Source organism: Mauremys reevesii, linkage group 11, assembly GCF_016161935.1.
Source record: "Mauremys reevesii isolate NIE-2019 linkage group 11, ASM1616193v1, whole genome shotgun sequence".
NCBI classification, from domain to species: domain Eukaryota; kingdom Metazoa; phylum Chordata; order Testudines; family Geoemydidae; genus Mauremys; species Mauremys reevesii.
Genome location: NC_052633.1, coordinates 56552902 through 56569679, shown reverse-complemented (window position 1 = coordinate 56569679; position 16778 = coordinate 56552902). Strand labels below are relative to the sequence as shown.

General features: G+C 40.5%; 1 protein-coding gene across 1 annotated transcript in view; it reads right to left on the bottom strand.

Annotated features, from left to right (window-relative positions):
* Nucleotides 1–16778, bottom strand: part of LRP1B (LDL receptor related protein 1B) — a 1239928-nt gene that overhangs the window by 639548 nt on the left and 583602 nt on the right. Inside the window, exon 7 of the mRNA XM_039494476.1 lies at nucleotides 8562–8724. Coding sequence (XP_039350410.1) covers nucleotides 8562–8724 — 163 coding nt within the window. The remainder of the gene's footprint in view (nucleotides 1–8561; nucleotides 8725–16778) is intronic.

Genomic DNA, 16778 nt, shown 5'->3' with positions numbered 1-16778 from the left:
AGCTCTCAAAGCATTTTACAAAAGTTGAGGAGTTTCCTTAACTCCATCTTACAAATAGGAGACCCAAACTACAGAGAGATTAAGTGACTTTCCCAAGGTCATATAGCAGACCACTAGCAGAGTTGGAAACAGAATGCATATCTTCTGAGTCCCAGTCCAGTGTTCTATCCATGAGGCCACATTTTTTCAGTTTTAAATGTACTGCCTTTCAATTAAAATAAATGTACAAAGCAATTACAGGTGTGGTCTTATGAATATGCTACTTGTATCAGGGAGGAATTAGCTGGAGTTTCCCATGCACAGCAGCAGTACATTCAGAGGACCATGACTACAAATTAAACCATGAAAACACAATGCATGCCTGTTTCACATGAAACAAAAGCATCAGATTTACACCAGTTTGCAAGAGAGAAAAAGATGAAGGAGAACAGTGACAGTTATAGCTTGTGTTTCTCACCCAGAAAAGGAAGAGGTCCCTCCAGTACTATTTATTAATTCTAGGAGCTGGTGGCATGAGCAGCTAAAGCTCTCATTCTGATGGAACTGGAGAGGCAATGTACTATTATGAAACATTTTTTCTCCATTTTTTTCCTGCTCTTTAATTTATTTTTTTAGTAGGACTGTTCTCTTTTTCCTCCCCAAATGTATCCATCACTGACAAATTTGAATTGTTTACAAAAAAGTACTCATAATATATGGTACTTAATTTTCTCCTTTGGTAAGTGTCCTATAACACAAATCCCAGAGCTATACTGTAAAGTGTGTTCTTCTTTTGGAAAGTAATTGAAATAGAAGATAAAGAGCAGTCCTGCATAAAGGCTACATGGTTAAATAATTGTTTTCATTTTTTATTAGTATTTCCTCTTCCGTTGTTGTTTGTTTGTTTGGAGAACTCGCTTTTCACACTACATTTCTAGAAGATACGTGCAGGAATAAACTAATAACAGGAGACATTTCTTGTAGTGGAAATGCTTACCTCTCAACCAAAACCAACACATTTAACACAAGTCATGCAAGAATTCCAAATGCAAGGAATTTGATGACTCAACAGGTAATGTGATATTAGAGCTGTTCGAAAGCTCAACTCCTGCATCACTCAGGGTACGTCTACACTACGGGACTATTCCGAATTTGCATAAACCGGTTTTGTAAAACAGATTTTATAAAATCGAGTGTGCGCGGCCACACTAAACACATTAAATCGGTGGTGTGCGTCCATGGTCCGAGGCTAGCGTCAATTTCTGGAGCATTGCACTGTGGGTAGCTACTCCGTAGCTATCCCATAGTTCCCGCAGCCTCCCCCGCCTCCCTCGCCCCTTTGAATTTCCGGGTTGAGAAATTCATTGTCACGGGTGGTTCTGGGTAAATGTCGTCAGTCACTCCTTCCGCTGGGAAAGCAACAGCAGACAAGCATTTCATGCCTTTTTTCCCTGGATTGCCCTGGAAGATGCCATAGCATGGCAATCATGGAGCCTGTTTAGCCTTTTGTGACTGTCACCGTATGTGTACTAGATGCCGCTCACAGAGGCGATTCAGCAGCGCTACACAGCAGCATGCTTTTGCTTTTGCATGATAGCAGGGATGGTTATCAGCCATATTGTACCATCTACCATACCATAAATTGGTAATAAGATGATTGTGGCTACCAGTCCTTTTGCACTGTTCCATTTGCTGCTGTCATAAGTGCCCCTGGCTGCTCTTAGCCAGGGGCGCAAAAGCCAAAATTGGGAATGACTCCCTGAGTCAATCCCTCCTTTTTGGTATCTAAAAATAGAATCAGTCCTGCCTAGAATATGGGCAAGTCCCCTAGAATATGGGCAAGTCCCCTAGTCCTGCCTAGAATATGGGCAAGTGTACTAGAGAACCACCAAGGGGACTTGCCCTAGAATATGGGCAAGTCCCCTAGTCCTGCCTAGAATATGGGCAAGTGTACTATAGAACCACTGTATCATAGAACCAAAGAGCACAGCTGCTCTGTGTCAGATCCTGCAGAAATTATGAGCTGTATTCTATTCACAGGGGGTGCTCCTGCAACAACCCCACCTGTTGATTCCGTTCTTCCCTCAGCCTTCCTGGGCTACCGTAGCATTGTCCCCCCACTTGTGTGATGAAGTAATAAAGAATGCAGGAATAAGACACAGTGATTTGTTAGTGAGATATGAGTGGAAGGCAGCCTCCAGCTGCTATGATAGTCCAGACAGGACAGTAAGGAGTGTGTAGGAGAGGAGCCCAGCATCCCTCTGCTAGTTCAGGGGCACTTGAATCTTTTCTTTACACATGAAGGGTGGGGGCTGATGGAGCTCAGCCCCCTGTTTCTATGACGATGATGATTATCAGCCATATTGCACCATCTACCATGAAAAATTAGGACCAGGCGCCCTTGATCGACCTAACAGATGCTGGTCATCATGGTGACCAGACCTTTTGCACTGCCCCTTTTGCCAATAGGCTGATGACGAGGACGGGTACCAGTCGTATTGTACCATCTGTCAGCCATAGCGTGGGGGGAGCAAGGATGTTGGTGTTGAGTGCTGCACCATCGCGTCTATCTGCAGCATTCATTAAAGATAGGGTGACATGTAAAAGAGTCAAGAGAGGATTGTTTTCCCTTTCACTTCTGGGGGTGGGTGGGGGGGGGTGCGTAAATTGCCTAGCTATGCCCTGACCCACCGCGGACACTGTTTTTGACCCTAGAAGCATTTCGAGCTCAGCCAAGAATGCAAATGCTTTTCAGAGACTGCAGGAACTGTGGGATAGCTTGAGTCCTCCAGTCCATGAGCGTCCATTTGATTCTTTGGCTTTCCGTTACGCTTGTCACGCAGCAGTGCGCTGAGTCCCTGCTATGGTATCTGTCTGGAGATATTTAAAAAATGATTTTGAATGTCGTCTTCTGTAACGGAGCTCTGATAGAACAGATTTGCCTGCCCTTACAGCGATCACTGATTAACTGCATCACCACCCGTGCTGATCAGAGCTCCACCATAGCATTGTCCCCCCACTTGTGTGATGAAGTAATAGAGAATGCAGGAACAAGACACAGTGACTTGTTAGTGAAGGCAGCCTCCAGCTGCTATGATAGTCCAGACAGGACAGTAAGGAGTGTGTAGGAGAGGAGCCCAGCATCCCTCTGCTAGTTCAGGGGCACTTGAATCTTTTCTTTACACATGAAGGGTGGGGGCTGATGGAGCTCAGCCCCCTGTTGCTATGACGATGATGGATATCAGCCATACTGCACCATCTACCATGAAAAATTAGGACCAGGCGCCCTTGATTGACCTAACCGATGCTAGTACGCATGGTTACCAGTCCTTTTGCACTGCCCCATGTGCCAATAGGCTGATGATGACGATGGGTATCAATCCTATTGTACCATCAGCCACCCATGGCGGGGGGGGGGAGCAAGGATGTTGGTGTTGAGTGCTGCAACATCCCGTCTATCTGCAGCATTCAGTAAAGATAGGGTGACATGTAAAAGAGTCAAGACAGGATTGTTTTCCCTTTCACTTCTGGGGGTGGGTGGGGGGGTGCGTAAATTGCCTAGCTATGCCCTGACCCACCATGGACACTGTTTTTGACCCTAGAAGCATTTCGAGCTCAGCCAAGAATGCAAATGCTTTTCAGAGACTGCAGGAACTGTGGGATAGCTTGAGTCCTCCAGTCCATGAGCGTCCATTTGATTCTTTGGCTTTCCGTTACGCTTGTCACGCAGCAGTGCGCTGAGTCCCTGCTATGGCGTCTGTCTGGAGATATTTAAAAAATGATTTTGAATGTCGTCTTCTGTAACGGAGCGCTGATAGAACAGTTTTGCCTGCCCTTACAGCGATCACGTCCGCATCGTCCATGCTGGAGCTCTTTCTTTATTTTGATTTTTAACTGCATCACCACCCGTGCTGATCGGAGCTCCACGCTGGGAAAACAGGAAATATTCAAAAGTTCGCGGGGCTTTTCCTGTCTACCTGGCCACTGCATCCGAGTTCAGATTGCTGTCCAGAGCGGTCAGTGGTGCACTGTGGGATACCGCCCGGAGGCCAATACCATCGATCAGCGGCCACACTAACCCTAATCCGATATGGTAATACCGATACTAGCGCTACTCCTATCGTTAGGGAGGAGTACAGAAACCGGTTTAAAGAGGCATTAAAATCGATATAAGAAGCCTCCTAGTGTGGACGGTTGTGGCGTTAAATCGGTTTTACGCTCCTAAAACTGGTTTAAACGCGTAGTGTAGACCAGGCCTCAGTAGTGAATGAAGGCTTTGGCACTTTCAGCATCACTTGTGAAATGAGTTTGGTGGCCCCAGTCCACTTCCAAGTGCACAGAAGTTCATATCATAAAAATATCTACAACTGGCATGCTTGTTGTCCATTTCACCAGTGAAGCAAATAATTTAACACACAAAGTGATTCAACCATTCTCACTCATAGAGATGGTCTTCTCCCAAACAGGAAGGAAACACCCTGGCCTGGACAGCATGGGAAAGTTTTTGCCTGTGTTGTGCCCATAACTGTGAATCAGTCAAGATTACTGGTACATAGTACAACAATTAAAACTCACACCACAAAGGCAAACAAGAAGAGAGTTTAAGCTAGACAGTAAGACACTGATCCTGTACCATGAGTGTCTATGGGAGTTTTGCTATTGATAAGAGCAAGCCCTAAGTTCCTCTGCTCAGGGCAAGGATTCTGTATCTTGCATAGTTCTAAGCACACTGTCAGCACTTAATAGTATTAATATTAATATTAATACATTCAACAGTTATGTATTTGCTATGACTGGAATACAGGTTATGAGAGCAAATACACTGAAGGCCACTGCAAATTGGAGACTTTCTTATAAGAGCACTTACATAATATTTTATAGGAATAGTGTAGGTTTTATATTTTAATATAAAATAATATGTTTTGTTATATATGTACCAGGTGTATAAATATTGGCTGCTTTTAGATGGTAATACACATACTTTTATGTGCCACAATCACTTGGTGCTCAATTTACAATATACTTCAATATATCTGCACCTTTTATGAGTTATTATAACATTTTCAATAAAGAAAAAATAAAACCAATATCATTACGAGACAGATAAGTATATAACATAATATATTGACATAGAAATAATACTTTGATATTGAAGTAACTAAAATATATATTTAAAATATTAGCATGAAATAAAGGAGAAAAGAAAAGAAAAAGGCATGCCTCTTGGCGATTCAAAGATACCACCAGAAGAGCAACAGCACCCATGTAAGCACAGACTCACATGACCTTTCCTCTTGACTGGCAGGAGTATAAAAAAAGCTTCCAATGGAGCAGGGGTCTGTTAGGACAGTTGTTCCCAAACATTTAAGTAAGGCAATCTGCATTTTGTCTTTTTTGGGACTACCTCTGCTCCTCTTTCCCCTCCCCACCCCTCCCCAGCCTGACCCCTCAGCTCTTTTTCTCTTGCTTGCCCAGTCTTCACCTCTCCAACAGCCCCAGCCAGCCCCTCTGTCCCCATGGCCAGGCCACAGTCACTACCAGTCTACTGAGTGTCCACTTGCTCACTTCAGCAGCTTTCTCCATGCTGTTGCTGCTACTCAGATCCAGCTGCTCACAGGAAATAAGTGTGGCAGGGGGCACTTTTGGGGACCGCATGACCCACCTAGACCTTTCTCATGACCGAACGTGGGTCAGGATCCACCATTTGGGAAACAGTGCTAGGACAAGATTGTGGGGACAGAGTGTTATAGGGTCGACACACACATTTTCTGAGTGATTGCAGTCCTACCTAATAGCAGAAAGCAGCAACTGCCCAGTTTGGAAAGAGTTCCTTTTCATGTCACAACCTAACATAAATGCAAGTAACAATGCATTTCAAGTTACTTCAATATAAATCTGAGGCTGGAGCTTTAATTTAATGCTATTCAATAATGGGGTGATGCACTTTATCTCGTCCCATGCCCCATAATGAATCTGCAGGACAGTGAATACAGCTTGAGACTCTATTAACTTTTCCAATGCTCCTCTCCACTTTAGGATGCCACTAAAGGAAGCACTGGGTCCAGGGATTCCACTCTGCCAGAAATAGGTCTTAGAAGCCCGTGTCGGGACTATGGCCTCTGCATGGATCTTCTGGGATCTGAAGATTCCATGAAGGAATCTTCCATGGGAAGCTGAACCCTTCTTTGTTCCATGGGAGGAAAAGAACCCCCTCTCCCACTGCTCATGTAACCATTTGGGGGAGATTTCTGCAAAGGGAATTTTAGAGTTTTCCTCCCTGCTAAGACTCCCACCTGTGGTTTCTTCCATTAGAGGACACATTCTGAGCCTATTGCATTAAGAAGAAATGCTTTAATGTATTAATTAGATTAAGTCTTCACATCAGTATTTAAAAAATCTAAAACTGTTAAGACACTGTTTATTTTTGCACCAGCTAGATAGCTAGCTAGATAGCTAGATATGGTTTGACTAATATGCCTTCTGTATTGTATTATTTAATACAGTGAAGCATTTTGGGATACAGTAAAGGGTTATGCGATAGTGTATGAAAGATGTTGTACAAAATCAAATGTATTGTGTATGGTACCAGTTGGATCACACTTGGAACACTGCAAACATTTTTGGGCTATGTTTATGTGGAGGGCGAAAAAATACCAGAGTGGGAGTGAAACTGTTTCAAGGAACAATGGAAAAGACAGTGGAATGTTCTGTCAGTGGAACTGAGAGAAGCTTTGTTGTTTAAAAATATTTCATAGTAGTTTGAAGTCAGATTTACAATGTAAGGAAACTTCCTGTGCTGGCAAGAGGGATGGACAAAACAACATACAAAAAAAATGACCTCTAATGTGTGTAATTGAAAAATATGTTCTTGAAAGTAAGTATAGAACCCACACACAATGTATACAATATACCTGACTTCAGTGTACAGAACACTCATTAAATATAAAAAAGTTATTACACTATTCCAATAAATGATACATGACAGAATTATATTTTAACAGCTATCAAAGCCAATGGAATCCTTCAGAGACTAAGTGCAAACAACATGAGGCTTTTCTACTCTGAAATTCTTTGCCAAATTGAGGACCTTTGATATTATGACAGTGAAAAATGGGAAGAGTAAAGAAAGATATTGGTGTTCAAAAGGGAGATTTGTTAACATATATGATATTCTGCTATGACAGTTTTGTTCCAAAAAGATCTGTGTTCTTTATTTCAAGGAAAATAATTCAATTCAATTCTGATGGTTTTGACAGACAAGATTATTTAATAACTAGTTTGGAATTCAACTAGCATATCCAGCACAGAACATGTAAGTAAATGTAGTTGAAAAGGCTGCTGGTAGCCCATTTGAAAACCTCCAGTTCTTTCTTATGAGAATTACCAAACAAATCCATTTAAATACAACTTCTTTCACTAATGCCTTTTTGAATCATCACTGCAGTCAGACTGAGTCAAGTTTACCATCTGTTGCAAATAGAAATACAGCTATATTCAGGAATTATATTATACAGCTTCCTTTGCAAAGTTTACATGCAAGCTGTTCTTGTCAAAATTAAACCCATTGTGATGATGCATCTTAATATTCAATCAGGCTTTAAGTAAAGAGTAACAAAAGTCCACATATGGATGACAAGCTGTTTCTTCAGTAAATATTTTCGTATTTATTGAGCAAAGGCTTATGGCAGTTTAGGACATATTCCACCAGTCATTTCATACTTAACTACCTGCAGACTAATAAAACAATAAGGAGGACAAAACAGCCACTCCAAAAACCTCATTGAAATTTACATCTTAAACAACATTTCCTCCATGCTCAGTGATGCATCCTACTTTATCATTTTGCTTGAAAACTTTTTCTAGCTGGTAGTGGTTTTTAGTGGCCAGTATTTTAACTGAGGTTTTCCTCCCCAAATGATTCTGAATGTGTTTATGCAATAAAAATGCAAATCCAGACTGTTTATATATATTTCACTGACTCCCAATAGGAGCACACAAAGAGATTCTGCTCCAAAACATACTAGTGATGAGGTCCCAATGCCCCTAGAGATTAGGGAGTAAAATATAAGAAGATGGTCGCGAGATTCCTTTTCTTTATATTCTAAAAAGGGTTAGAATGTACTGGAGAAAACTTGTGAAGAGCTAAGTTACTTTTCCATTTCTCCTGCAATTTTAAAGTCACAAAAACATGTACTATTATTAAAATGGTTCAGCAGTTACTTGTGACAGCTGAAGCAAGACTGTTCAATGTACATGTTGCCTATATATATTATTGTTGTACTTATTTTTTACAACAAAATAAACAGCTCAATAAATAACTGCAAATATTATGTCTCAATACACCTGAATGAAATGGGTGTATTATTTACTCTCCTAGAGAGAAGTAGCATTCTTATCACATTGAGATGTCTTAAGGAAGTTTCATGAGCTTATAATTAATCTGTCATTTAAGGTTTATATTAAATAAATGTGTGGCCTGAAAAGCACAAGCACTGAAATAAAACATAAATGTTTTAGATTTTTTTGCATGCAAGTATGCATTGTATAATTTAACAAGCATGTTATGTGAACAATACTCTTACCCTGATGTTGGATCAACAGCTATTGCCTTAGGGTTTTGAAGATCAAGATCAATCAGGGTAATGCACACAGTTCCATTGTGATTACACACAAAGATTCTGTCACTGACATGATCCACAAAATAAAAATTTCCAGTGAGCCAGTCGATTGCCATTTGTTGTACATCTGCCAAAGGAAAAAATGAGATTATTAAATCAAAAGTGCAAATGCAATATGAATAACTGAATTGTTGGCTATTCCATCAAAACAGATGATGTAAAATTTTAAAGAGCTCAAGATGTTGTTATGATTGGAATATATACAATGACTTTCATTTATTCCTATGGCATATAATAAGCAATTCAGTTCTTGAGTCAAATACTAAGAATGGTGAATGACTTAGTATCTGTCCTGATAGCTTTGTTCCCTTTTAAGTAAGGAAGACCCAAGTACAACTACAAAGATCTGGGACTTTCAAATATATGAATTTATTTCAGCTGGGTCAGGCATTCTGATTCAGACTCCTTTATTTTAAACTGGGACACTACCATCATTTTTTAGTGTTATGCCCAGAAGCAACATCTCTGCATGATGGCGCTTTTATGAACTATAGAATACCATGAGAAACACAGATATGGATAGCTGTGTGTTGACAGAATTACAGATCCCAGTGGAGCAGCTGGTTTCAGAAAGTTACCACAGTTTTTTACAGATAAATTTGTGTGATGGAAGATGTAACATACATAGCTCTGGCTCTTAGATTATATTGTTTATTTAAAACTGATTAACAAAAAAGGTTGTGCTGTAAGTTTAAAAACCCACATGTAAGTTTCAAAAAGATGAAAAAGTCTATTGTGTATAAATGAAAGAAGTTATATATTTTAAATGAAATTCCCTTACAAAAATTCTGAAAAATCTGAGCTGTAGACTTTCTGGTTTTACAGCCAGAGTGGGTTACATCAGGGGGGAAAAAGGAATTCAGGTACAGTAGGGATTTATAATGAGATGGTTCTTTTAAATCAGTGGTTCTCAAACTTTTGTAGTGGTGACTCCTTTCACACAGCAAGCCTCTGAGTGGGACCCCTCCCCTTATAAATTTGTAACACTTTTAAAAATATTTAACACTATTATAAATGCTGGAGGTGAAGCGGGGTTTAGGATGGAGGCTGACAGCTCGCAACCCCCCCCAGAGAATAACCTCGTGACCCCCGATGGGTCAGAACCCCTAGTTTGAGAACCCCTGTTTTAAATCTTTGTTTATGGAACTTGTCACTGATCCTGACACAGAAACTAGGAGTTTTGCTTCTCATTAAGGTGATAGTTACTTCAAATTTTGTTACATTTAAAAACAGTGACTATATAATATTTTCTCTGATGGAATCCTTGAAAGAATTTTCAGATTTTTGTTTTAAAGCCTGTGCAGTTCCCCTTAAAGAACATAAGAACGCCCATACTGGGTCAGACCAACGGGCCAGTTAGCCCAGCCTCCTGTCTTCCAACAGTAGCCAGTGCAAGATACTTCAGAGGAAATGAACAGAACAGACAGTCATCAAGTGATCCATCCCTTGTCAGCCATCCCTAGCTTCTGGCAAAGCAGAGGCTAGGGATGCTCAGAGCATGGTGTTGCATCCCTGCCCATCCTGGCTAATAGCCATTGATAAACCTATCCTCCATGAATTTATCAAATTCTATTTTGATCCCTGTTATAGTTTTGGCCTTCACAATGTCCTCTGGCAAGGAGATTGACAGACTGACTGTGCGTTGTGTGAAGATTATACTTATTTTTGTTTGTTTTAAACCTGCTGCCTATTAATTTCACTGGTTTCACTGACCCCTTGTTCATGTATTATGTGAAGGAGTAATTTCCTTATTCACTTTCTTCACACCAGTCACGATTTTATAGACCTCTATCATATCCCCTCTTAGCGTCTCTTTTCCAACCTGAGAAGTCCCAGTCTTTTTAATCTCTTCTCATATGGAAGCTGTTCCATATCCATAGACATTTTTGTTGTTCTTCTCTGTACTTTTTCCAATTTTAATATATCTTTGTTGAGTTGGGCCAACCAGATCTGCATGCAGTATTCAGGAAGTGGGCATACCATTATGATATTTTCTGTCTTATTATCTATCCCTTTCCTAATGATTCCTAACATTCTGTTCACTTTTTTAACTGCCGCTACATGTTGAGCGGATGTTTTCAGAGAACTATTCACAATGACTCCAAGATCCCTTTCTTGAGTGGTAATAGCTAATTTAGAATAGACAGTTGTGTCTACTCTATTTGGCCAAACAGTAGGAGCATGAAGAAGCTCTTATAATAAAGACACTTTCATTTATTTTCACTCAAATTAATATTTCTGAGTCTTCTATTGGTGTTGATCGTCTTGCTGAAACTGTAATGTCATTTATGACACTGGCAGCATGAAATCTTTCAGTAAGACAATTTAAACCAGTTCCTAACCTAGTTTCATTATAATAAAATAACTTCATTTTCTTTAAATATTTTAAATTTTAAACACTAAAATACTTTATAATTTAAAATTAATTTGCAATGCCCTATGATGGACTCCACACTGTTTGTAGCAGAAGTGGTGTCTTTTTCAGCAAGAAAGCTATCACTAACATATAGGGCAGAAATGGCAATTGCAATTAAAATTGCATTTCACAACATAAGAATTGTTTCCTTCTTGTTTATACTTTTAGATTCTTGGTTTGAGAGCAATGGGTAGAGTTTTCCTTGAAAAAGGTGTTCAACTGTTCACCATAAATGCACTTACTGTATCAGGGCATGTAATGTGAACTTGATTCAGACAGACAAATTGAAGACAATTTGAGTTTGTGGCAATAAGAGGCGGTTTATGAAATATGCATTTGCTGAAATACTTAAAATAGACATGAAGAAACTTGTATCATCTTTTGAAGGACTGATAATACATACAAGACTTTACTCAATAAAACATCAGGAACAAACATTGGCTGTATTCCATTTCAGCCACCACATTGCACAGTTCGCTGCTGTCACTTCTACTCACATCTTCTCTCTCCACTTAGTACTTATTTCCCTTTTAATTTAAAGCTGATATTATACCCCCTCTTCTTATGGGGACAAGTATTATAAGGACATAGGAATTACCATGTTAGGACAGTGGACTGTTCCATCTAGTCCAGTATATTGCTTCCAGTAGTGGCCAATGACAGATGCATTAGAGGAAGGCCTAAACCTCCTGACAGTACCTAGATATTATACACCGGGGGAAGAAAGGGGCTATTTTTCTTACTCCAGGTAGGATACAGCATATGCAGTGAAAAATATGAGTGAAATCCTGGCCCTACTGAAATCAATGACAAAACTCCCACTGACTTCAATAGGGCCAGGATTTCACTCTATGGATTGATATTGGAGCCTTTGTGTGCAATTTTCAAAGTGCCTAACTCCCATTTTCTGAAGTAAGTTTTAGGCACTTAGAAGCACAAATCCCATTTCCTGGGGATGAAACTTAGGATCCTAAGTACCTAAGTCAATTCTGAAAACGGAATTTAGTCTCCTAAATCATTTAAGCACTTTGAATATACAATTACAAAGGACAAGATTTTTCCACTTGAGTAACTGTGGGTATTATATAGTTATATAATTACTTCATCCTTTAAAAAAATATTAAATTATTGGCATCAATAATTTCCTATGGACGTGACTTCTCCGGGTAAATTAGGTAATGCATGGACAAGTAGATACTTTTTCTTTCATTCAAAATAGCTTTTACAAAATACTTGCATATATCTTAACACAGCTGGTCAAAAAAATTCAATTTTGAAAAAGGGCAAATCTTTCATGCTAATTTTCGTGATATGTTTTCCTGTTTTGTGATCAGCTCTACTCATTCACATCTCACAAGAAATGGGAGAAGACGGCCATTTTATAGTGAAGGCTAGAGGTTAAAAAAGCATGGATAACGTAGCACATTCCACATCAGAAAGAAATGGTGACAGCTGAGGCTGCTTGAGACTCCAAGAGATGCCAAGCAACAGAGTAGAACAAACACTGAGGACTGTTGGCATTTATTTTCGTGCCCTTCCTTTCACAATATGGAGCCCCTGTGAGGAGGTGTGCAAGAGCAGAGGTTCCAGCTGCAAAAGCCGTGTGTAACAGGTTGTCAGACTAGAGGACTCTCCAAAGGAATACAGGGATTCTCTATGGGGAAGCCCTAAACTTGGTCACTAAAACCTTCCACAGACATGCAGAGTAATGATTGCTGATGCAGGCAGTGGATCTTGTCAGGGTTAACCAGGATATAAAAGGGAATGGAGATGCTCTGCGGGGCACAGGCAATTAGGGTCTGAGTCATGGAAGTCCTTCAGGGAGATTCTAGAAACACCTAGTTTTCAGAAAATGCTTATGCAAAGGTTTATGTTTTGTTGTAATTTAAGTTATTTTACACCACACTTCTGAAGGGTCAGCAACAGATGGGAGATATGCAAAGGGTTAGGTCCTCTGCAGAGCTCATGGCATACTCTAAGGGCTACTTCATTTATTGCTGAGGTAGGAAACAAAAGGTTCCTTTATTTTAAAAGGACTAACTCAGGATACACAGCCTGAAATGTCTGAATCAGAAAAAAGGGAAATTAATCTTTGCCCCTATCCAGTGGCTTCTCCACTGGTGTTTCATTACCTAAATGCTGCCTTCTGCTGCTCTCCAGTTGCTGCCCTCTTTCTCCCCTAACTGCTGAAAGAACCCTTCCCTTTCACTTACCCAGGGGTGGCTCTAGCTTTTTTGCCGTCCCAAGCATGGCAGTCAGGCAGCCTTTGGCAGCGCGCCTGCGGGAGATCCCCGGTCCCGCGCCTTCAGCGTACTTGCCGTTGAATTACTGCCAAATCCGCGGGACCGGCGGACCTCCCGCAGGCATGCTGCCAAAGGCTGCCTGACTGCCACCCTCTCAGGGATCGGCAGGGCACCCCCCCGGCTTGCCGCCCCAGGCACGTGCTTGGAGTGCTGGTGCCTGGAGCTGCCACTGCACTTATCATTAGGCGTTGTTTCTCTGAGGAGCAGTCTATTGCTATCTACATCAGGATTAGAAGAAGCTGTTCTTTGTAAGCTACTGCAGTAGGTGCTGGCTGCTGCCTGGAGCAGCTGAAAGCAGACAGACAGCTTAAAGGGAGTCACTAGTTGCATGTGGCAGCCCCATTCAATTCAGTAGGTCAGTAGTGCGGGTGGGACAGATCTGGGACATCATGGTAACTGTCCTCGCACCCAAGATTGCTCTCCCCACCATCTCCCCTCCTCTGCAGCCTCTCACTTTGGAGTCAGAGAGAGACAGACAGGAGGTGAAGAGCAGCTACTTTGTTGACATTTGGCTGCTGGAGATGCAAGCTCCTGAACCTAGAATCTGCTACATTTAGCAATGTACCTGGCACACCTAAAAAAAAAAATGCCATTGCAGGGAGGCTGGTTATTATTGGAAGAGCTGTGGATATGGGTTTGATGAGTGTGGTTCTGGCCTAGTTCTGCTTAGCAACCCAGTTCAGCTTAGCAACTATCCAAGGCCTACTAGTTAATTTACTGGCTGGGGTAGACAGTCCAGCACAGACATCTGTGTGACCTTGCTAGATAAGAGAATGCTTGTAGAGGCTGGGAAAGAAAAATGCTTACAGACACTTTTTAAAGTAATATGTATTTTTTTGTACTAAGCATGAAGTTATCAAGAAGTAACAGTTGTTCTTTGCTTTGTATGCTGGGAACAAATGCTGGGAAGGTACAGTGATAACGTGACGTAAGTGATGACGCGACGGAATAGCTAATAAAAAGCAGTTTGAATTTGTGAAGGGGGGGCTGGTTCTGTATGGAGTGAGATGGGCAGTTCTCTGTTGTATGGCATGCTACAATAAAGAACTTGATAGTGGGATTCTTGCTGGTCGTTGCCTGTCTCTTTGCGGTCGGACAACGAAACCTGAGCCGTCTGGGGTAAGAGAGATCCCCGACAGGTTTGAGATTGAGAAGTTTTATAGGAGAGGAAGGGGCAGAAATCAGAGGAACATAACAAGGTTGCATTCACACATTATACACGTGTTACTCTGAGGACACACTGTAAACAAAGGAGCATAATCACACAGTATCAATAGGGGAGGAAAATTTTCAGAAGAGCCACATGCACACATGCCTCCTCAGAGTGCTGCTGCAGGAAAAGAGGAAGAAATCTCCACTGCACAACGCCTCCTCTCTGCTGAACTATACACCTTCTAATATAAACCCTCTAGATCATTATATCACTTCCATCTAATAGCAACCTGGAAATTCAATGACTTTAGCAAGTGCATTTAATATCTACAAACATGTGCTGTGTATTTTGTGTGTTGAAGGATCAGTTGCTCTTTTTGTCTTTTGTCTACTTCTTTGTGCTGCATGCCCTGCTTGTAAATTATAGCTGGTAAATTGCTCACAAGAGAAAAAAGTTGTAATGAATTACCAAAGTTTGTCTAACTCAAAAAAAATGCATTCCACACTTTACTAAGTACATTAAAAAGGCACTTAACTAGTAGATGCATTTTTTATGACTCAGGCTTTTAATCTCTTCAATTTTGCTATCACCAAAGAACTAAAAGTCACATTAAGCCACTTTTAATTTTTCAGCTCTGTAGTTACCATGCAAGTTGGCTGCAGTATACCTTTTAGGGCTGCTGTTTTGTTTTTAAATATATTTTAGATCATACTTTCTACTAATGAAGTTGCTAAGTAGGTTCAACAGCACGAGTCTAAATTTATAGATTAACGCCTACTTTTCTGCAGAATGATTATCACACTCACCTTTTTTATATAATTAAAAAAAAATTCAGTTGTATACCCCAGGTGTATAGCTTCAGAAAGCTCCAAAAAAGAAAGTCTGTCCTCTGAAGGCATCTATATTTGGACATACTATATATACCTGAAATTTCTCTCTTTTTGGGGGGAAAGACACTTTTCCTAGAAATTTGCTGCTTAAAAACCATCATCCTTTCTTTTTCACTCTCCAGAAACAAATGTACCCAATTTCCTATTAAGGACTCTAGAAAGAATAGTATAATAGACATTTCTTATATTCAAAACATTATTGAAGTTCATGAATATAGGTGAAGGCAAAATTTGGCTCAAAGTATTTATTACCACATTGTTATACCTTTATTGAGAGAGAGATGACTGTTGTATAAGCTAGTGTGAAATATTGGACTGTAAAGATATGAAAGGGTTGTGCAGGTATTGCAATTTATTACTTGCATAGTTTATCACAGAATCACAGAACTGGAAGGGACCTCGAGAGGTCATCTAGTCCAGTCCCCTACACTCATGGCAGGACTAAGTATGATCTAGACCATCCCTGACAAGTGTTTGTCTAACCTGCCTGCAATTTAAGGCCATTGCTTCTTTTCCTATCCTCAGAGGTTAAAAACAACATTTTTTATCCCTCCTCCTTGTAACAACCTTTTATGTACTTAAAACTGTTATCATGTCCCCTCTCAGTCTTCTCTTTTCCAGACTAAACAAACCCATTTTTTTCAGTCTTCCCTCATAGGTCACATTTTCTAGACCTTTAATAATTTTTGTTGCTCTCCTCTGGACCCTCTCCAATTTTTCCATATCTTTCCTAAAATGTGGCGCCTAGAACTGGACACAATACTCCAGGTGAGGCCTAGTCAGCGTGGAGTAGAGCGGAAGAATTACTTCTCGTGTCTTTCTTACAACACTCCTGCTAATACACTCTAGAATGATGTTCACTTTTTTTGCCACAGTGTTACACTGTTGATTCATATTTAGCTTGTGGTCTACGATGACCCCCAGATCCCTTTCTGCAGTACTCCTTCCTAGGCAGTCATTTCCCATTTTGTATGTGTGCAACTGCTTGTTCCTTCCTAAATGAATTAATTGCATTTGTCCTTATTGAATTTCATCCTATTTACTTCAGACCATTTCTCCAGTTTATCCAGATCATTTTGAATTATAATCCTGTCCTCTAAAGCATCCACAACCCCTCCCAGCTTGGTATCATCCACAAACTTTGTAAGTGCACTCTCTATTCCATTATCTAAATCATTGATGAAGATATTGAACAGAACTGGACCCAGAACTAATCAGTGCAGGATCTCACTCGTTATGCCCTTCCAGCATAACTGTGAACCACTGATAACTACTGTATTCTTGGGTAATGGTTTTCCAACTAGTTATGCACCCACCTTACAGTAACTCCATCTAGGTAGTGTTTCCCTAGTTTGTTTA